The sequence below is a fragment of the Oreochromis niloticus genome, linkage group LG9, assembly GCF_001858045.2.
Source record: "Oreochromis niloticus isolate F11D_XX linkage group LG9, O_niloticus_UMD_NMBU, whole genome shotgun sequence".
Lineage (NCBI taxonomy): Eukaryota > Metazoa > Chordata > Actinopteri > Cichliformes > Cichlidae > Oreochromis > Oreochromis niloticus.
The window spans coordinates 3,214,332-3,237,095 of NC_031974.2; the positions used below are offsets into that span (position 1 = coordinate 3,214,332).

Consider the following 22,764-nt stretch of genomic DNA (forward strand, 5'->3'; position numbering starts at 1 on the left):
ACTACGACGGTGTTTGCTAGTTCACCTTACATGCATTAATGTAATAATGTGGTTAGCCTACTCAACGTTAATTACACACGAACAACATGAAGCTACTCACGCAGAGGAGAACGGCTGCTGCTGCCATCATCATCCTCATCATTTCTGCTACGCTGACAGGGCTAGGGGCCAGGACTCTCCTCTTTGGGTTTTTGGGGGATGTTACTAACTCCGGGTCCGATAACAGGCACCACACCTGCAGTAGATGTGCACGGTGTGAGGTCTCGCAGCAAACTATCAAACACGGCGCATTTCTCGGCTTTAAAAAAAACCCGCTATGCGTCGCCAGGTGTTTCATCAGATCTGAGGTGTTACCTCCTTTGACAGTATCACAGTATCAGCTTAAAGCACTTGTTGCAGGCTGCTGAGTTTGCATCTTTTGCTGTGAAGTACAGCACGACTTCGCCTTGGGCATTTTTAATCTGTAGCTCTGCTCTAAAAGAACGTACATACCTGGCCCCGCCTACTATCCTCGGAAACGTAAAATGATTGGCTAGAATTGGCTCAGGAAAAAAAAAAGCACTGAAATGTGCGCTGCTTTTCGGTCTGGTTACTAACGTTTATGTCAGAACCGGTGCCGGTACCCATCCCTAGTTACTACTACACTTAATAAGGCGTGACACAGTCTTTGTCACCTGGCTGGATAGAGAGGATCCTGGATCAGGCCCACTGTGTGTGTTTAAGCCGCTGAGTTTTCGGGGCGCGCTCTGATGAAGCCTGCACTTCATTTGCATGATGAAGAAGGCTGGAGTTCACAGGGACGTAGACCAGGCACACCTGTACCCCACCTGAGTCTGAATCTAATTACGTGGCTGAGGGTGAAGCTCTGCAGGAAGCAGCAGAGAAGGAAAGAAGACTCGAGCACAGCGAAACATCAGGACGCTTTATTCATCGTCTGAACAGCAGCACAGACGCTCTGACAGAAGCTCTCTGACACGTGACGTCAGCGAACGCATCACAGCTGGGACAACCTGCTCTGTTAAATAACTACATTTCCCAGAGTCCCTGGGTATAAAGCATTTATATACAAGGTTCATCTGTCTGGTGGTCCACACTGCGTGTTAGCGCCACCTGCAGCCCGCCCCCCTCACCACAGAAACTATGAATACATTAACAATAAAATTCATCTTTGTTCAGATTTACACAAAATAATAAAACAGACGCACTCGTACAATCACCTCAGGTACACAGGTGAGCTCTTTCACTCACCTGTGGCACAACCAGTCATCGATAAAACTCTCCACCAATCAGAGACCATGGTCAGGATTCAAAGGCAGCGCGACAGCGTGATGGGCCCGCCCCTTCGTGACATAACAGAGGGCAGGTTTTGTTTACAGAATAAACGAGTACTGTTTTTTTACTACCTGTTGGCAATCAGTGAGCCAATCGGATCGCTCGGGATCTGTCGTGCCTGCAGCAGGTGCAGCGCTGCTGTCGCTCATGTTGCCATGGTGATGATGTGATTGTCGATGAAACACGTGACAGTTTGTCAACATTAAAGTTTGAGGATCAAATAAAGAGACCAGCAGAGATCCCTGATTGGATCTAGCATACATGAATCACCCACAGGCCCCGCCCACCCCCAGAAGACTTGTCCAATCATATGCCTGCACTGTGCATCCCGCCCCTTCTTCTTCTTCTTCTATGGTGGTCAGCTCGAGAGGAGCGCGGCAAGCCGTGATGAAAGTCCAGAGAAGCCGGGCGATGATGTCACACTGCCTCCCCATCCCCGCCTCCTTCTGGCATCCCCTCCTCCTCTCTCACTCCTTCATCTGGCTGTTCCTCCACCTCACCTTTCTCTTCACCTCCCCCCTCGTTACCATCGCCCTCGTCCTCTTCCTCACGCCCTCCCACCCCTCTGTCCTCCTCCTCAGCCTCCATCTCTGTTTCTCCTCCCTCTCTCTCATCTGTTGCCCCTCCCCCTCTGTCTCCCTCCATCTCCTCATCATTGTTTCTCTCTGCCTTCTCTTTGGTCTCCTCCTCAGCCTCCACCTCTGTTGTTCCTCCATCTTCCTCTCCTTCTGTCACCTCCTCCCTCTCCTCTTTCTCTCCTTCTGTTTCCTCATCTTTATCCTCTCCCCCCTCCTCTCTCTCCTCATTTTCCTTCTCCTCCTCTCTCTCTCTCTCTGTCTCTGCAGCATCAGTCTCTCCTCCTATTTCAGGGTCCCTGGCCTCCTTCTCCTCCTGCTGATTTGACTCGGGTTTACTTTCTGTCTCTGGATTTGTTCCAGGCGCCGATCCCAGGTCCTGGTTCTGGTCTTGGTTTCGGCCCTGCTCCGGTCCCGCTGAGTCCAGAGCTGTCAGCTGAGGGGGGAGAGACTCCTTCCTCCCCAGACCTGCAGACAGAAACAGACGGGTGAGGTGAGGCGAGCTGAGCCGGGTCTGAGGCTCCGCTCGATGTTTTCTCCTCTTCCTCCAAACCATCATCGTGTCTTTAGGTGGTGTTTGTATCACATCTGTCTAATAGACTCCAGTTTGTTCATGTAAATGTATCTTATTGATATCTTATTCCAGTGTTTTTCTCTAATTTTTCTATGCAACTCTGCACTGTCCACTGCTAACCGAACACATTTCCCACGCTGGGACTAATGAAGGTTATCTTATCTTAAATGCAGGGTTTGTACACCTTTTTCAGGTTCAAATTCAAGCATTTTTTAAGCACATTCAAGGTCCCTTTTAAAGCTTTTCCAGCACCCCCCCCGCCCCCCCGCCAAAAAAAAAGAAAAAAAAGAATGCATGTTTCAATTCGCATCACCTCAGTAAGACCACGTGAAAAGGCGCTTTAGCTCCCCTTTTGTTAAGACATAGAAAAACGCACCACAGTTGCCTTATATACATAGTGTATAAACTCAAAATGCACATTTGTGAACAAATCAAATTGTTAGAGATATTCTTCTCCTGTTGAAAACCCCCCAAAAAGAAAGAAAGAAGTCTTCTCATCAGATATTGATGCTTCTTCCCTGTGTGACAAAAAATAGGAGACAGATGTTTGTTTGTTGTTTGTTTGTTTTTTAAGTTAATTCCCAATAAAACTGTTTTATTGCTAACTACATTGCTGTCTGTATTATTGCTGAAGTCCTAAATGATCACCTTTAAAGTGTTTGTGCTAATAACATCAAGTCAGACAGGCATGGAGAACAGCACTGACTGTTTAAGTAGTTGAATAAACACATTTTGAATGAAAGCCGGGGAACTTTGGTAGCACAGAAACAAGTGGCTATTCTTTGTGACCACATGGATCACTCATATTACCATTATTTCACCCAAAGGCACCAAGTTAATACTCAAAAAAGCTGCAGCAAAACACACAAATATAAACTGTACTTGGTGACAACTTTGCTTTCAGCCTCTAACCCTCTGGGCTCCAGGGTGTAACTGGCTGTTTTTGACTACTTTTCATTTGGCCGCTATATTTCACCTTTAAAAACTGTTTATCTTGCCAATCGGTTATTTACTCATTTTGACATAATGCATCAGCACAATTTATCTAAATTCAGACAAAATTTAAAATACAAGTAGAAAGTGATATTTTTGACTGTAAAAACCACAAACATGTTTAACGAATCATTTTCATAACTTGAAATGCAAATAGAAATTGGACATTTTTTAAAAATATGCACAAGTTTTACAAACAACAAAGTTATATGGTACTATTTACCTAAAAATGCAGCCAAGGCTCAGACGTTTTTATATAACCATTTCAAACTATTTACAGAACAATCAGCTGTGCTGCATCAAATAAGAAGGCACACAAATTATTTATGCAACTCCAAAAACTAGTTAGTGTCCACTATAACAGATGAGAACAGCACAGGGATAAACCTGCAGGTCTGACAGCAGGTGTGTCACTCAGCGTTTACACTGCAACCTGACTTTGGTGGCTTTTTTGCAGCAACTGTGACGTTCACTAGTAGAACTGACACACAAAACAAAACAACGACTACACTACACACTAACTACTCAAGACAACACACTAACTTGAGACTCCAGACATGATAAACGTCACAAATCTCTCACGTATCAAAACTCTCTCTCTCTCTTTCGCCGGTCACTCCTGAAACTTCAACCAAATACCACATGTAGCCATATAATTTTTTGATTGGTCGACATGGTACATTTTTCCACCAATAGGGAAGGAGTGTTTTTTCTTTTTTCACTCACAAGCAAAGCGTGTTTGCTAGCGCTCTCCATAAAAAACGCCGTTTTTACCGTTTCTTCCCGGAGTAAACGCCACTGTTTTATTCAGAAACCCCCCAAAAACATCGGTTTTACGTGACCTATCAACACAATTTAAAAACTGGTATATAGCTTGAAGTCCACACGTTCGACCCAAGTTGAAATGGAGACTCTGGGTCCGTCGACCCCAGAGGGTTAATCAGAAAGCCTTAAGTTAGCTAGTTACGTATCGGGCTAATGTTTAAAGCTTTCACTTGAGTAAATTAACTCATATTACTGCTAAGTAATGTTAGCTAAGTTCACAGCATATTCGGTAATAGCGCTGCCATACTGCATCACACTCAGTGCATTTCAATCATTTCTCCAGCGAGTTTGGTAGCTAGCAAAATAATAACCATAATTTAAAAAAGAATAGCATGTGTAACGTACACGTACTGGAAAATTATTTACTAGGACTCACCTATCATGCGACTGGAGAACGCAAACTCCGCCATTGTTGTTTTCCATCAAACACTCATTAAAACAGCAACCTACAGGTATGTTAGCGCACTCATCCCCGACTGTCCGAGGGAGGGGCGGGGTCACATATTGAAACAGACGCAAGGCAGCCCAGGCGGGGAAATTTTGCTTTTGCTTTTTGCGACTCATTTTATTTCTCTATCTGATAAGAAAACAATTCAATCAGATAGCTATTTATTGTGAATGAAATACAGTCACATTTTCAAGCACTTTTAAGCACCACATCTGAAATTCAAGCACTTTTCAAACCTTGAAAAGACTACATTAAAATTCAAGAATTTTCAAGGATTTCAAGCACCCGTAAGAACCCTGTAAATGGAGAGTCTTTTTCACGCTGAGGTTAATTATGGAGTTCCACAGGGTTCAGTACTAGGACCAATTCTGACACCCAGCTCTCTCTGTCCATTTACAGAGCCTGTGTGTGTGTGTTTGTGTGTGTGTGTGTGTGTGTGTGTGTGTTTGTGTGTGTGTGTGTGTGTGTGTGTACCTGCAGGGGTTAAGACCAGTGCCTGCAGGATGTCAGACAGAGAGACAATACCGACAATGCGAGACTCTTCATCGACAACCACCAGCCGGTGAACCTGCACACACACACACACACACACACACACACACACACAGACATTTAAAAAGTGTGTGATGATGAGGAGGAAGGACAGATTTTCAGAGTCACACTGATCTTTTGGGTTTACCAAAGAAAAAACACATGAAACGATACGTTTGCCTTTTATTTTGAAAATAACGACAGAAGCGACAGATCTCATTGGCTGAGTCAGAACAGTGACTCGTGGTCAGACTCTCCGTTGACTGGAATCTGACCTGTGCACGGATACTTTCAGCAGGTCTGGATCTACTGATCAGCCGGTCAGTGGTTCGATCCCGTGTGTGTGTGTGTGTGTGTGTGCGCGTCACCTCGGCCTTCACGATGCGGTCCACGATGGTCTCCAGCGTCTCCAGCTTGTTGCACTTCATCACTCCCTCGAAGTACTGGGAGCGGTGCCTCAGCGCCTGAGTCACCGTCACGTCCAGGTTGTTGTAGGTTTTCTCTGCTGCCAGGTTCTGTGGACACGTGACATCATGCTTCTGCTGTCACATGACCCGTCGCTCACACACACACACACACGCACACTGGTATACTCACTATGACGTCAAACTTGGAGTAGATGTCCACCACTTTACCTGCAGACACAGACAGAGTGACATCACTGTAACGTCCTCGCTCTGAGCAGCCGTACGTGTGGAAGTACGGTATGTTACCGTGGTGATCGACAACGGGGAGGGCGGAGACACGGCGGTGCGTGAACACGGAGAGGGCGGTGATGAGTGGCGTGTCGGGGTGGATGTAGGCGATGTTGGTGTACGTCCCCACGCCGAGCTCCTCCAGAGTCTGCTTCATGAAGGCCGGCATGGGCATCTCACACACCTGACACATACGCATGCACACAGACACACACACACACGCACACGCATGCACGCACAGCTTCAGTCCTGCACAGTGTAATGAGCAGCCTGTCCAGCAGGGGGTGCAATGCCTGCAGACGTGTTCTCAGCCTGAGTCAGTCTAAGTACACACACACACACACACACACACACAGAGACTCACACACACACAAACACACACAGACTCTCACACACATACACACACACACAGAGAGACTCACACATACACAAACACACACAGACTCACACACACAGAGACTCACACACACACTCACTCACACACACACAGACTCACACACACAAACACACACAGAGACTCACACACACACACAGACACACACACACACACACACACACACAGACTCACAAACAGCTGCAGGAACTTGAGGATCCTCTTGTGCGTCAGGATGTAGAGGGCGTTCCCGCTGACCGGGTCGATGACGGGCAGACGGTGGATCTTGTTCTTGATGAGCGAGTGCACAGCCTCGAACACGCTGCGAGGACACACACGAGTCACATGCAGCTCCTCCTCATCTCCTCTCACGTTTCCTCCTCTCGTCCTACTTTAAGTTCCCTTCCGTCTTCTCCTTTCCTTTCATGTTCCCTTTCTCTCCTACCATTTCTGTGCCTTATTTCCTTCCCTTGCCTCCTCTTGTGCCCCCTCCCTCGTCTCCTTCAGTCTATTCTGGGCTCATCATTAATTATTCAGTCTGAGCTCTGTATCAGGATACCTCACACACACACACACACGCTCGTGTTTCTGTCACTTCAGAGGACTCGCACTCTGACCGTCCTCTTTGTCAGGTACCTGGAATCAGGTGAGATGTGGACCAGGGGTTTGAAGGTCTCCTGCAGGTAGAGCTCTGTAGGCGTGGCACAGGTGTTATTATTAGATCGGCCCGTCACGTTACAGCTCACAAAGAAGAACACAAAGAGAGACAAAGAGCTCGTACCTCTCCACGTCTCGATTTTGTGCTCCTCCAGCTCGTAGATCTGCACCTGTGGACACAGACGGGCGTTAGAGTCGCACCTGGACGCCTCAGAGAGGTGAGCGCGCTCAGACATGGACGGAGGCACGAGTGGGTGTCTGGTTTCAGGTGAGTTCACTGAGCTTAAGCCAATAAACTCAGGTCTGCGTTTCTCAGGACGACTCAGCAAAACTGCAACTACAGTGGGGGGTGGGGGCCCTCAGTGTCCCATGAATCCAGTGCGTGTGTGTGTGTGTGTGTGTGTGTGTGTGTGCGTGTGTGTGGGGGTAATCATTGCATGTTCAATGACTTGTATAAAGAAATGCTGATCCTCGCCCCTCCCCCGATCAGGCTGGGATGAGCTGGTTTGAAGCTCACAGGTGCAATACAGTTTCTGTTAACCTTTCTTAAACCTCACAGGAAGAGTCTGAACGTGCTCGCAACTCTGAGAACGACAGAAGAACCTGACACCGTTCACCTGCACAGGTTCAACCGTGAGCTCAGACCTGCTGACTGTGGGCGGAGATCGCTCCGTCCATCTCTGAGCTCATCTCAGAGACTCGTCAGTAGGAAATCACAGAGCTGCACATGTGACTGAGTGTGTGTGTGTGTGTTACCATGGGGGACTTGTAGTATCTGGTGAGGATGTTGATGAAGTCAGTGATGGTCAACATTCCTGAAACACAGAGATCCACAAATCAACTCCAGCAGGGAACAAGATTGGCATGGTACTAAGCTCATGGGGACCAACAGCCCATCCCCAGGGGTTGGAATACATTTGTGAGGCTCAAAGTGTGGTTGTAGTGTCAGGGTTACAGTTAGGTTATGGTTAGGATCAGAGTGAGGGACAATAATTAGATGTCCCCACTAAGATATGAAAACGAGTGTGTGTGTGTGACTTTCTCTGATACACAAGCAGCCTGATTTCCTCTGAAGGTAATCAGGTAATCACAGGTGAGTCAGGTGACTCCACCTGCCGATGAGTGTCAAGCTGTCGCTCACACACCGGCTCTGCCATCTCGGCCTCCGCCCACTTGTTGCCAGTCCTGAGTGAGCACCTCCAACTGGGGGCGGAGCTTGTCGACAGGTAAGAAAATTATTGACCAGCATAAACGGTTTCATGAATTACTGCTGAAAGCGTGGATGCACTTCCTGTCTCGAGCGCACACGCAGGATGTGACCTCAGGTATGATCAGGTGATTAATTTAGTTCATTATTCAGGTTTTATTCACGTACAGGAAGTGAGGTCACTGACCTGACGTTTTTCTCGGTCCATCCAAAGATACATTATTTTCACAAAGAAGCTTTCATTTTGAAAGGTGGTGAGTCTTGCTGTGAATCTTACCCACAAAGCTTTGCTTCTTGCTCTCCCACAGTGGAGCGGCTCGCACGCCGTTGGCCACCAGAGCGAAGAACGCCTTCTTCACCTGAAACAGCAGGAAGACAGACCGGACTGATAATCAGCAACGGTCTAATAATCAATAATCAGTCACTGATGGCCGTGTGGGCGTGTCTCTGCTCACACACACACACTGATTAAAGTTTTCAGTGGAGACGGAGTCTGTGGCGTGCCGCCCCGGCGTCTCACCTGCAGCGTGGTGTCGAACACCACCAGCTTGGAGCTGGTGGGGATGATGTCGTAGCACTTGTGGCACTTCATGAAGCGCATGTAGATGTCTCTCTCTGACGCCTCGGACGCTGCAGAGACACAGATCTGAGGTCAGCCTCTGAACAGGGTGCACCTCTGCACACCCCAGATATCCACACCTGTAGTCTTACATCACTTCCTGCTGAGTCACAGAGAGAAAGTGCCTCGCTCGCCCTTCACATTATCATAACAGCATTAACAGAAAAAACCTGAGTGTGTGTGTCACACGACAGTAATCTCCATGAGCTGGTTGCCACGGTGATTTCAACACACTGATCAGCTGAGCTGGTCTCTAAGCCGTCTGTTGCCCTGACAACAGAACAGCTGACAGCTGGTCGCCCTGCCAGCTGCAGGACGATGATGTCAGACACTTTTAGCCTCTGGGTTAAATCCGAGGCTTTTGATTGGACGTCACTGGTTCACAGGTCCCTGTGTGATGCTCTGCTGGAGGATGATTTTCAGTGTTACATGAACGTTAAAGTGTTTCTGCCATGTTTAATCCCTCCTCATCTTTACATTATTACATGTAACTTATATCTTTAACAAGCTGCAGCTCTGAGAGCGTCTGTCCTTCATCGATGCTGATCATCAGGCAGCACACGGACTCATGACAGGCTGATACGGACACCTCGCCTCAACTCAGGGTCTTACCGGCATCATCGGGGTCCGGCTGCTCCGACATGGTGTCTGCAACCTCCACCTGCAGACAAGGACAGAGCACAGGTGTTCATCTGCCTGCCCATCTTTGCTCTGTGTGCAGGTTTACTGCAACATCACACATGACACACACACACACACACACACTGTGCAGAGAAACACTCCAATATTTATACTTCCAGGAGAAATTCATTTCATGGTTCAAAGACACCTTCAGACGGAGACGGAAGGTGAACGCGAGGACGACACGTCAGACGGCATGTTTCTGTGGCTGTTCAGATCCACTCAGTCCACACGAGTAACACACACTCCAACCCACTGTGACCCCTGATTATTCCTTACTCTGACCCTGATAATCGCTCACTCTGACCCCTGATCATCACCCACTCTGACCCTGATTATCGTCCATTTAATCAGTTTCACCAATTAACATTAAACTATAGTTTAACTCCTTCTACTGCTGATACAAGCTTTTACTGTGAAAGGCAGAGACAGGAAGAAGTCTACCAACCCTTCAGGTAAAATCTGCCCCCTGCTGGTGGACGTATGAGCTACAGTCTGCAGAGGGTGACTCCAGCCTGTACCTTTAACAGGGCAGCTGCTGATTGGATTGTTTTCTAACATGACGTCACCGCCCACCTGCATCTGCCAGGTGAATGCTACCTGCAGCAGCCGTGAGCGGGTTTAATAAAGGAGGGCAGCTGGTGTGGGGGCCTGCGCTGTCACGGGGCATCTTCCAGTGAGCACGCAGTCACGCCTCCGTGTCATTCAGCGTAATGTGGCGGCAGCCGATCGCCGGGGTCACGTGTCCCCGCCGCCGCGGTGGAGTGTCAGCCTCCCCGGTGTGACGGACATGAAACGGCGGCGCGTTCGCGTTAACACCGCTGATTCCTGAACGCGCTAACACGACCGTGACGTTAGCGCGTACCCGACAGCCGCCGCTCATCAAACCGTCTGTCCTCCTCCTCCGCTCCGGTCCGCCTCGGGGTTCGTATCCGGGAATCAGCGGGACACTCACGGCTTCATCCCGCGTGTGGCCCGGAGAACCTGCTGTGCCGGTAAACGTCCGTCTTCAGTCGGCTTCAGGTTGAAACAGTAGCCGCGACCACCGGAGCCGCAGCCGCTAACAAGCTCGCGGAGCTAACAGGCGACACGTCCGGTGCGACATTTCACAACAAAAGCATAGGAGAAAAAACGCGGTTTTAGACGATATTAGTTTATTTTTTGTTAACTTATAATAAATAATAATAAGAAAAAGAACCGAAAGTGAAAGACTGGAAACTTTCATTTATCTTACCATAACGTTTCAGCACCATCAGGATGTTTTTGGTTTTCTTTATAAAACATTTTAGTTTTATAGCTGAATTAAAATGGAACCAGCTCTGTTTTCTATAGTCACTGTTGTCCTGTACCTGAATTTTTCTGTTATAAATATATTTAATTACAAACACAGATGACAAATGCAGAGCACCAGCCTGTCCCATTAAACCACCTTGTTTTAAAACACCAGCTGATTGAGTTTATTTTGAAAGTACAGCTTCCTGTCCCCGCCTCATTATCTGTGTGAACATGACATGAACTTGCGTGCGCCTCAGCATCCCCGCGCTGGGTTGACGGAAACGGCCGATGAGAGCCGGAGCTGACCGGAAACAGCCGATGAGAGCCGGAGCTGACCGGAAACAGCCGATGAGAGCCGGAGCTGACCGGAAACGGCCAATGAGAGCCTGAGCTCAGGGTTTTGGAGCGTTTCCTCTCGTTTTCTTTGATTTCTGATTAAATGTGTTTCGTTTTTAATATAATAAATGTAAATAAATAATAGGTGAGACTCTGTGACATGTGTTTGTAGGTCAGCACCACCAACCCCCCCCCCCCCCCCCCCCCCCCACGCACCATCGACACTGTGGCTTCTTTTAAAAAAACAACTTAAAACACATCTGTTTAGACAGGCATTTGGGTAATGTTCGTGTGTAATATGTTGTTTTATTCTATATTTATACTGTACTATTGCTTTGTTTGATATGCTTCTATACTGCTATATTGTTTGTTTGACATGCCTTCATTCCCATGTGAAGCACTTTGTAACAGCTTTTTGTCTTAAAAAGTGCTATATAAATAAATTTTACTTACTTACTTACTTTTACAGCAAACATGGAGGCTTAATAAACGCTCCACACTCACCAGCGTCCCAACAGGGGGAGCAGGAGGAGGAGATGCCACAGGAGGCGGGGCCGGTGGAGGCTTCTGACAGCAGGAGGAGGAGGAGAGGGAGGTGAAGGAGGCAGAGGAGAACGCAGAGACTTGCTGGCCGGTGTCGGGGGGCGAAGAGAAGGAGCGCAGCCTCCTGGTCTCCGGACGCCTCGGCTCCGTCAGGTACGTCTCCAGATGGAAAACACTCACCTCCTCCTGACGAAAGACCAGAGGAGCAGAAGGGGGAGGAAGAGGAGGGGAGGACAGACTGTTGGCTGAAAGGAGAGGAAGGAGGATGAGGAGAAGTGAAAGGAGAAAAAACAGGAGGAAAAGAAGAAAATAATAAAGAAAAGAGAGAAGGAAGGGAGAAGGAGGCGAGAAAATAAAGACAGGAGGAGAAAAACAGGGAGTAGGAGGAGGAGATCAAGAAGAACAGGGACGTAAGGAGAAGGAAGGGGGGGGGGGGGGATGAGGGAGAGAGGAGAAGGAGGAGCGGTCAGTGAGGCTTCAGGAGTAAATGAGCAGACGTCGCCTCCTGCAGGAGGTTCAGGGTCACTGCATCATCTGTGACTGCATGCAGGAGACACACACACACACACACCTTCTGATTTTTAGAATGAGGATGTGCTGCCCCTCATGAGTCTCGCTGCTGATGGGACAACACGGAGTACAGGGACCTGACCGAGCGGGAGGACCCGCCTCCAGATTGGGCTCTGCACATGTCTCAGTACCTGCTGTTCCTACTGCACTGTACCAACATACTTACACATGTTTATATATGATTATAGTGCTCGTACTGTGTGTACTATGTGGTTGTTGAGTGTAACATTTATCCCTGCCCTGTGCGTCTGCTGCTGTAACATGTGTTTGCATCTCTGAGGTTATCTTTTAAAAGGGGGTGGGGCTTGTTACGGGCAGGACGAATGACGCGGAGCAGCTGTAAGGGAGGCGGAGAGCGAGCGATGAAGAGCCGAGTGCCCTTCGTCACCGCAGATGCCCCGCCTCTTATCTGCCCGCCTGCTGCTGGCAGGTCACGTCTGTTTGTGGACAGAAAGATGTGAACGTGCCGGCAACAAAAGCAGAGAACATTCAGTGCTCTGTGTGTGTGTGTTTAATAATGTAGGTTAGCTTGAACTTCCCACACACACAGAGCAATCTGCTAATAGGAAACTCTACACAGTGCTGGGGGGGAACACAAAGTGATGGCACTTCAACAGATTAGAGAGAGGACCACACGCACACGCATGCTCACACACACACACACACACACACACGCACGCACGCACGCATGCATGCACACACACACACACACACACATGCATGCACACACGCACACATGCATGCACACACACACACACACAAACACACACGCACGCACGCACGCATGCATGCACACACACACACACACACACACACACACATACACACATGCATGAGGGCTCAAACTGTCTTAATTAAGCAGGACCAAAAGTTTCCTTCAAGTCTAAATGAGAGCGCTGTGAACGTGTGAATGTGTGAGTCCATTCAGGCCCAGATCACTGCAGACTACATGTCCCACAATGCACCCTGATGAACATTTAGGGTTACGTTCTAACCACAGGCGGTATCAAAGATGTTTGACTCTGTCAGGTGAGCCTGCCTTACACCTGCAGAGTCATTACTGAGTCTGTTCATAACTCGGATGGAAGCTGAGGAAGGGGTGGAGTTAGGTGGCTTCACACTGCTCCTCCTGCTCTGACCTCATCACATCTGCTGCCAGTCTCCACCTGCTTCATCTCCACCACCTCCACCTGTGTGTCCACAGGCTGCCCCTCCTCCCTCCGCTGCCTGCTCTGTGACTCACACTGTACTGTATCTGTAAGTGTGTGCTGTACCAATAAAGTTGTAATGATCGTTCTGTGTGTGTGGGCGTGTCCGGGCTGCTGTGAGGTCACGGCGACACTATCAGCTGATCACACAAACACTGATTACAGGCTCAGTTCTGCTGAAAAGATCCACGGCGCCGTGACGCGCGCTGAGGCGGACCGCAGCGGCCATGACAGGGTCACGTTTGTTTTCCAGCCTTTCTTTGTTCCCACGCTCCCAGATCTCTCTCACACACACACACACACACACACACACACACACACACACACACACAGGTGAACAGAGGCCCTGAGCAGAGCTGATGTGAGGACCGGCTAACCTGGCGCTCACCTGAGCTCATGAACGTGCTCACAAAGAATCAGCAGCTGTGGTTTGACATGTTTTCCTCTCCTCTTGTTGCTGTTTTTTTGGGCTGCCGCTGATCCTGCTCAGGCGCAGGGTTACCCTGAGCACAGAAACTGAACAGGACTGGGTACAGACCTGGAGAACCCAAACATATAGTGAGGGTGGACGGGTCAGCTCCCACCCAGGGACAGTGGGTCTGATTGTGGCTACACCTCCGCTGGTGAGACAGCTGAGTGGAGCTACACCTGCAAGATGGTTGGTGCCTTTGTGGAGGAGGTCCTGAATCATAGAAAGTCTTAAATAATCAGGCCCCATCTTATCTTAATGACCTTGTAGTACCATATCACCCTATTAGAGCACTTCGCTCTCACACTGCAGGCCTACTTGTTGTTCCTAGAGTATTTAAAAGTAGAATGGGAGGCAGAGCCTTCAGTTTTCAGGCCCCTCTTCTGTGGAACCAGCTTCCAGTTTGGATTCAGGAGACAGACACTATCTCTACTTTCAAGATTAGGCTTCAAACTTTCCTTTTTGCTAAAGCATATAGTTAGGGCTGGACCAGGTGACCCTGAATCCTCCCTTAGTTATGCTGCAATAGACGTAAGCTGTTAAAGGTCAGTTTTTCCTTCCCACTGTCACCAAGTGCTTGCTCTGCCTGCTCAGGTTTCTTTGTATTATTGTAGGGTCTACTTCAGGTAACTGTGGCTGTGATTCACGCCACATAAAGCTTAATTGAAGCGGACATTGGAGGTGAGACGAGCTGAAAAACAGGAGCGCCGTGGAGCTGCGTTAGCTAGCTGATGGTCTCCTGCATGTTGTGTTTCAGCCTGAATCAAAAGTATGAATAGAGTTTGTCAGATTGTTTATCGGCAGCACCTTTTTCCTCGGGCTCCGGGACACTTCCTGCTCTACGTGACCTTCTGTACTAAACTCTGTGATCATGTTTACAGATACTAATACATTTTTTTTTCTTGTCCCGCGTGAGGACACAGCTCAGTCTACAACCTTTAAGACCATTAACTAGCTCTGATTGATCCCACACAGAAATCAGACCAGATCTAAACGAGCCCGTCTCGCTTCCTCGTCCTCCTGCAGCTCTGGACTGATCGGTGCTGCTGACGCTGTTTTAGATGAGCTGAGGCCGAGACCAGAGCGCCTGAAAGCTGCACCTGCACACACACCTGAGACCCCCTGGGACCCTCGCACACCGGGACCAGGCTCCCGGTGTGCGAGGGTCCTGAAGCAGTGAGGCTGTGGGTCCCTGCAACAGGAGGAGGTGCAGAGCTGCAGCAGGAGGTGCCCTCGTGGGGAGGCGGGTCAATAAACCACTGTGCTGCGCTCTGCTTACTGTAGTCGAGTGGCCCGGCGGGGTCCGACCGCCCCTTGGTCATGTGACACTCCTCCTCCTCGCTGCAGGAGGCACGGCGGCCCGTTCTCCTCTGCAGCAGCTCCCGCCTCCTCCTGCCGGACAGAGGAAGCAGCTGCACGTGCAGCACGCCGCAGGGCTCCGACCGCCGCCTCAGCTTCATCCCGTCCGCCTGGCCTGCTGCTCGGTCCTCCGCCATTAACCACGACGTGGACTTCCTCCTCTCTCTCCCTCTGCCCGGCTCCGCCCTCCTCCTGTCTCTCCTGACCTCCTCCTCCTCCACGCTGGGCTCAGACATCCTGCGTTCTCTCCTCACGCCGCTCTTCTTCTTCTCCTCTGTCTGGTCCTCCTCCTCTGTCGCTCCACACGGTTCAGACTTCCTCCTCATCATCCGTCTGTCCGTCAGTCTGTCTCTGCTCTCCGTCTTCATCTCCTCCCCCTCGTCTTCCTCGTCCTCGTTTCCTCCTGCGTACGGCTCACTCCTCCTCCTCCCCGTCCATCGCTCCTTCTCCTTCCACTTCCTCAGCACCAGGCTGCTCAGACGCCTCATCGCCATCAAAAACACTCAAAGCTAAATCAAACCAAACGTCTCCTTCAAAGCGGTGACAGTTATAAACAGTTAATAACCAAATGAGTAAAATACTGTAAACTCACTGATAAAGTTAAAGTCTGGATCTCATTCACTAGTTTAAAAATACAAATTCATCTTTGCTCCTGGGTCAGAGCTCGAGTGGAAACAGGAAACAGTCAAACAGGGCATAAACCAAATCAAACCTGCAGAGTATATTTCACTATAACTGCACAAACTGTGCTCAGGTCAAAAGTCAGGAGCTGTCAGCCAATCCCGAGGCTCTGGAGACAATAGCTGCGTTCTGATTGGCTGCTGCAGGGTCCGTCAGTTTTAAGCTTTCAGTGTTTTTCTTATAGAGTTCAGTTTAAAGCCTGAAGGGCGGCAGAGGAGGAGAAAGTGCTGTCATCAAAGTCCAGGCAGGAAGTTCAAGTCCGCAAAAAACCCCGACGTCCTCGTTGAGTCACACAGAGACGGAGAGACGGACAGGTGAACAGACGGACGTAAACGAGTTTGGAGGACGGACGTGTTCGTCCTGCAGTCCCTCGACTGTTTGAGCCCCACAGAGTATCAGAGCTCGCTCTGTGTGTGTGTGTGGTAGCCACGCCTCCCTCTGCTGCCTGCACTGAAAAACACTGTGGAGCTAAAGTCAGACTGAGCCTCTCTGAGGGAGGAGGAGGAGCAGGAGGGGAGGGGGAGAGGGGGTGGAGGAGGGGGAGGAGGAGGAGGGGGGTGGAGTCTCACTCGCTCTGTGCTCTGACTGAAGCTGACGCGCTGTGAGGTCACAAACATGCATCAAAGTCATGTCTGTGATAAACTGGGTCATCACTGTGAGCGTCACCGCCACACAGGGACCGTTTGTCATACGGGGACGTGAGCGACAGCTGCTCATCGCACTGGTTTCTGAGGTCGCTGCACTCGGACGGCCTCCACACTCACAGATTTCACCTGTGGGATCATCAGTGTGATGATGTCATGATGATGTCATCCCATCATGGACCGAAGCCTCTGAGGAGTGTTTCCAGCAGCTTCCACCACGGTACAAACAGGTGTACCTAATAAAGTGTCCAGACTGTGTTTCCAGACGCTCATCAGGAAAGACAAATTACCTCATTTAAACCTCTGAGATCTGAACCGAGCGGCGGTTCACAGTGAGACCGTAATGAGCGTTCACGGCGTGTATCTGACTCCCTGGTGATGTCACAGGTCTGAGGCTTCGAACATGGCTGTGAACCTGCTGTGGTGTGAAATCAGGCCATGATGATGATGATGATGATGATGTAACGTGTGTTGTTTCTACAGTAAGCCCACCGTCCTCAGAGCACTCTGACGTCGGTGGCGTCCATGCTTCCTGCAGCGTGGGAAAAAGGCCGTGAGTTCATGCTGGAGGTGGTCACAGGGGACCTGAGCGTGAGACGGGAACAAAGGCGCTCTCTGCTCCGCCCAGCCTGAGGCGCCGCACTCCGGTTGTGAAGGATCACAGTTACAGGATCATGAGGTGGATACAGCAGCAGGTTTCTAATATCGGGTCACTGTTTACTTACACAGCAGCGGGGTGCCGGCACCAACACGGATCAGCTGTCACAGCCTCCCCGGGTCATTCTGAACCGCAGAGTCCGAGAGGCTCAGGCTCCGCCCCCAGCAGGACCTCCCACAGCTGGGCTCGCAGAGATACCAGCCCTGCTCCGGGCAGAGCTCAGAGTGACCCCAGAACACCCACTGAAGGGGCTTCCACACAGGAAGTCACAGACGCTGGAAGCTAGCGACACAAAGTGGGCGGGTCCTGAGGTAAAGTTTTCTGAATTCTGAGGCCAATGAAAGTACTGGTAAATACATTAGAGCGTTACTGAGGCAACACTCCGTGTGTGGACGCCGTGTGTCATGTGATGTCAGCGTGATGAAGACATCAGCTTCAGCTAGCAGGCTAACCAGCCCCATGTTGGCTGTTGCCATAGAAACTAAAGGTCAGTCATTCAACTTTAACCCCCCAACTGCGTAGACAGACATGCCCAGACCTCCCTATGCTCCACCCACCCCTTCACCTCCTAGGACACCCGGGTCTCCTCCTGTAACAAGCATCCGTCCAGTTGTTCACCGAGAGGAAGTCTGCAGGAAACAGACCGCTGAACTACCAAAATAAAGCTAAGCCAAGAAAGAAACCTGTCAATCACAGAGTAACCCCGCCCAGAATCATCACATCATCATTTTCCTTCTATTTAGACCCAAGTTAAACTTCATTCAATCAGAGCGTGACTATCAGCTCTGACATCACTGAGCATTAATTGCATTCAGGCTGCTCACACTCACAGCAGCCGGCAGAAGTGATGCAGATATAAACACGAAGTTACAGCCAGACTCTGAGGTCTGAGTCTGAGTCTGATGTCTGAGTCTGATGTCTGAGTCTGAAGTCTGAGTCTGATGTCTGAGGTCTGAGTCTGTAGTCTGAAGTCTGAAGTCTGAGTCTGAGGTCTGAGGTCTGAGTCTGAGGTCTGAGTCTGTAGTCTGAGTCTGATGTCTGAGTCTGTAGTCTGAGGTCTGAGTCTGAGGCCTGAGTCTGTAGTCTGAAGTCTGAGTCTGAGGTCTGAGTCTGAGGTCTGAGTCTGATGTCTGAGTCTGAGGTCTGAGGTCTGAGGCCTGAGTCTGATGTCTGAGTCTGTAGTCTGAGGTCTGAGTCTGAGGTCTGAGTCTGTAGTCTGAAGTCTGAGTCTGAGGTCTGAGTCTGACTCTGAGACAGCTTCAGCTCCTGTCACCTGTCTGTGACTCCAGGCGATGGATACATGGAGATAATGAAGTCTCTGGCCTCAGTGTCCACCTTTAGCTTTACTCCGTGCTGCTTTCTGTGTTAGCATGCCTCTTAGCTCACTGATCACTGAAACACGTGAGTCAGGAGAAGATTTACAGTTTGAAAGTAGCGAGTGAGGAGGAGGAGGTCCTGATCTGCTGAGTCATTTACCCGAAACTTTAAAATCTGAGGTGTGTTCTTACAGCCTACCTTTGAACATTATTAAATCTGGGCGGAGAATTGGCTTTGCTGTTTGTTCTCTTGGCTCAATTACATGACCACTAGATGGTGCTAAAGGTGTCCGGCACAGAGGCAGGACACACTCCAGGTTCTGTGTGTGTGTGTGTGGAGGTGAATGCATGCGTATCCACAAACAGTAAAACCAGTCCTGCATCAGGCTCTAATGTAACACTATATAATAACACACACACACACACAGTCTCACACACACACACACACAGTAACACACACACACACACACACACACACACACACACACACTCACACACACACACAGTCACACACACACACACTCACACGCACACACACACACTCACACACACACACACACACTGTCACACACAGTCACACACACACACACACACTGTCACACACAGTCACACACACACACACACAGAGTCACACAAACACACACACACACAGTCACACACACACACACACACACAGTCACACACACACACACACACACACACACACACAGTCACACAAACACACACACAGTGTACCTCTGGCCTTGTCTCTCTTGTTGCGGCTGAACAGTTTGATGCTGACGGGGGAGGATGAGGGTTGATGGTTTGAATCCCTGGAGGCAGACTTGAAGATCCCACTGAAACTCAGCCTGATACACACACACACACACACACACACACACACAGTGCAGTGTGAGTCCCTTTAAAGATAAATCTCAGAGTGTCACTTTTCATGTTTGTGTGTGTGTTCAGGTGTGTTTATTTACCTGTGTGGGGATTTGGGCGGTGAGTCCAGCTGTGGGGGTCTGGGCTGGTAGGGGAAGAGGGTTTTAGGAGAGCTGGGGCTGGTCTTGGAGCTGGAGGTCCTGGCGGGGGCGGAGCGTGGGCTGGAGGGTCGGCTGAAGGGAGACCGATGGAAGAAGCTCCTGGTGGGGCTGGCAGAGTGGCACACGGGCTCCCCCTGCTGGATGGGAGAAAGTCATCACGGTAAACCTTCCTAACTGGATCTGTTCTGCTGTGGAACAGCTGGAGAACAGCTGTGTGATGTCAGCACACAGGTGGACATGCTGCTCCTCAAGGTTCCCTGCTAGGACCAGTTCTGTTTACATCATACAGTCAGGTCCATTTATATTTGGACACGGACACAAGTTTGGTTTTTACCCGTAATGTGACAATGTGCAGACTCTCAGCATTCAGTCGAGGTATCCACATTCAGACTGGATGAATAAGAGTGTCAGCGCTTTAACATGTGCCAGCCTCTTTTTAAAGGGACCAAAGTGTTAGTCCAATAATCACATGACTGATTGAGTGATCGCCTTCCTTTACACAACAACCCAAAAGCCCCGACTCGAAACTTCCACTGCGCCTTTCCCACCTCTGCGTAGCCATGCCTCCCCCCAGGACACTTGTGCAGCAGGTTATATACATCCTACACACAGTCATTGGACCATTGACTCCAAGACTATTCATGGGCATCTTTATGTCACTATCATTTAAGCAGATTAAAGGTCTGGAGTGGATTTGAGGTGTGGCGGTGGTGTTTGGAAGGTTTTGCTGTGACAACATGAGGTCAAAGGTCTCCATGCAGGTGAAACAATCCATCCTGGCTACAATATTAGGAGTGACAAAATCTACAGTTTGGTCCTGAGAGGAAAGAAAGCACTGCTGAACTCCTGACTCGTTAACACTTCACCTGACCTCCATGAACACAAAGTGAGCACTGACTCAGGAGAGAGGACTGGGCTCCGTCAGCCCCAGACGAATGTGATTCCTTCTACTCTGAAATCAAATCAGGGTCAGGTGAGGTTAAATTAAAAACGGCGTTACCTTAGTGCCGCCGTCCCTCTCAGCTCGGCCCGGGTCTCCGTCCAGGAAGGGCATGGTGAAGACGCTCAGGTCCTGCAGCAACACAGAGACGATAACGCTGAACAGCTGAACTGCAGAGCGAAGCAGGAACTCAGACGCCTGGCGTGCCGAGGAGCAGCCTCCTCTCCTGTTGCATCATGGGACAGTTTACCTCATGGAGGTAAACATGAGGGCGACGAGGGAGCAGGCTGAAATTATCAGCAAACATCTGCTGAGCCGGCTGAAACATAAACCCTAGTTTCAGCTGATCTGAGAGTCTGAGCTCAAACCCGGTTTATAAATAAAATTGAATTGAATTGAACTGAATTGAATTGAAGTCCTGCATGGACGAGCGTCCTCCAACCAGAACAGCTGCTGACTGACGGTCATTACGACTCTGTGTGTGTGTGTGTGTGTGTGTGTGTGTCCGTGCTTCTTGCCTCGTCATCATCTCTGTGGGATCAGATAGAGCGATGCTGACTCGACTGCTTTAAGTTTCTGTCTGATTTCACACAACGGCTGCACCTGTTAGCTCTGCCCAACTCCTCCACCTCACACACTGGTCTGATGAGGGACCTAAGCCCCTCCCCTGGTCTCCGAGCAACATTTGCTGTGCCTCTGTTGGCGATGTTATGATATGAGAACACTGCTGACACAGAAACTTCCTCTCATATAAGTCGCCCACCGGTTAGTAAATTCTACTTAGAGGCAACACACACACACACACTGAGACACACACACACACACACACACACACACACACATACACTTACAGGCATGTGGAGCCTCAGCGGTCTCCTCCTCTTCCTCCTGTCGCTCCTCTCTTCCTCCTCCTCCCTCCTCTCAGCCGTGCTCCCCATCTGCAGCAGAAAATCCGCTCAGACAATTATCAGCTTATCTCCACCCAGCACAGCACGGCCTCCAGCTACTGCTGTGGTATTTAAGTACTGCTTTGACACTACTATAGTACTGCTTTAGTACTGCAGTAGTACTTACACTGACCTCCTGTAGTACTGCAGTAGTACTCCTGCTGCTGGATGGAGTCCAGGTGAGTGGGCGCTGCTGGCTCACCTGTGTACTCTCAGCGTGTACTCTGTGGTAGTACTGCAGTAGCGGTGCTGTCCTCTGACCTCCTTCGGGGCTCGGCGCGGAGCAAGCCGGGGCTCGGTGCGTGGATCGCGGCTGCGCAGCTGCCGCGCAGCGGGGCGTGGAGCGGAGGGTCCATGAGGCGGCAGCGGGCAAGACTACGCAGCGCGTGCTCCGGCTCGGATGAGAGAGGAAGTACTGTTACTATCACTACTGAGCGCTCGTGCGACGTCACAGCGTAGTGCGCATTTGCAGACCGATTGCGTCACAGCGACGCGACGAAGGGTGTCCCAATCCGAAGTGTACTCCAAATGCAGCCTCAAATGCGCCCTTCATTTCCCCAAATTTGAGGCGTGGTCCGGTGTAGGCTTCGTGGCCCATATATCCCACAATTCATAGCGCGGCGGTGGGTGTGGATATTTTTTCGGAAAAAAGCGGCGGACGGCTGAAGAGTAAACTTTCAAAAGTAAGTACTGAATATTATGTCACTTATTTATGTGCGAATGTTTAATAATAAAGAACATTAAAACATTACTGTTGGCCACATGTCGGCAAAGTTATGTGACATTAGTGATGTTTGTACTTTCAGCATTTACTTAGTTTTAAAGCCTTTACTTTAAAATCAGTAGTCGACCTTAATCTTACAGAGAATGTGATGATTTTATGGATAATTAAAGTCAGTCATATATCCACAAACACAACAAGTGAAGGTTACAAATGATCTTCTTATGGCCTCTGACAGTGGACTCATCTCTGTGCTTGTCCTGCTAGACCTCAGTGCAGCGTTCGATACTGTTGATCATAATATCCTATTAGAGCGATTAGAGCACGCTGTAGGTATTACAGGTGTAATATGTGTAATACATTACACATATTAAACAAATATGCTCTCTTCCACAGCATGTCTTTATCCTGTCGTCCTTCTCTCACCCCAACCAATCACAGCAGATGGCCCCGCCCCTCCCTGAGCCTGGTTCTGTTGGAGGTTTCTTCCTGTTAAAAGGGAGTTTTTCCTTCCCACTGTCGCCAAAGTGCTTGCTCATAGGGGGTCATATGATTATTGGGT

At 49.6% G+C, this 22,764-nt stretch overlaps 1 protein-coding gene across 6 annotated transcripts; it reads right to left on the reverse strand.

The window, feature by feature from the left end:
* Positions 1-901: 901 nt before the first annotated feature.
* On the reverse strand, positions 902-21,907 carry LOC100691682 (5'-AMP-activated protein kinase subunit gamma-2). Of its 6 annotated transcripts, XM_019353301.2 has the most exons (18): positions 21,615-21,907; positions 21,386-21,472; positions 20,595-20,666; positions 19,535-19,731; positions 19,305-19,417; positions 11,626-11,909; positions 9,442-9,490; positions 8,731-8,840; positions 8,488-8,569; positions 7,760-7,818; positions 7,128-7,173; positions 6,983-7,037; positions 6,542-6,668; positions 5,992-6,157; positions 5,876-5,913; positions 5,647-5,793; positions 5,222-5,315; positions 902-2,375 (listed from the first exon to the last, which is right to left on the reverse strand). In XM_019353301.2, exons 2-18 carry the CDS (start codon positions 21,470-21,472, stop codon positions 1,750-1,752), a joined length of 2,352 nt encoding a protein of 783 aa, XP_019208846.1. In that variant the 5' UTR covers positions 21,615-21,907; the 3' UTR covers positions 902-1,749. The 6 variants fall into 6 exon arrangements, with proteins under 6 accessions (XP_019208846.1, XP_025765977.1, XP_005461943.2 ...); XM_025910192.1 differs by lacking the exon at positions 20,595-20,666 and having other exon boundaries at positions 21,615-21,904; XM_005461886.4 differs by lacking the exons at positions 19,305-19,417; positions 19,535-19,731; positions 20,595-20,666; positions 21,386-21,472; positions 21,615-21,907 and adding an exon at positions 15,191-16,339.
* Between the last annotated feature and the right edge of the window lie 857 nt (positions 21,908-22,764).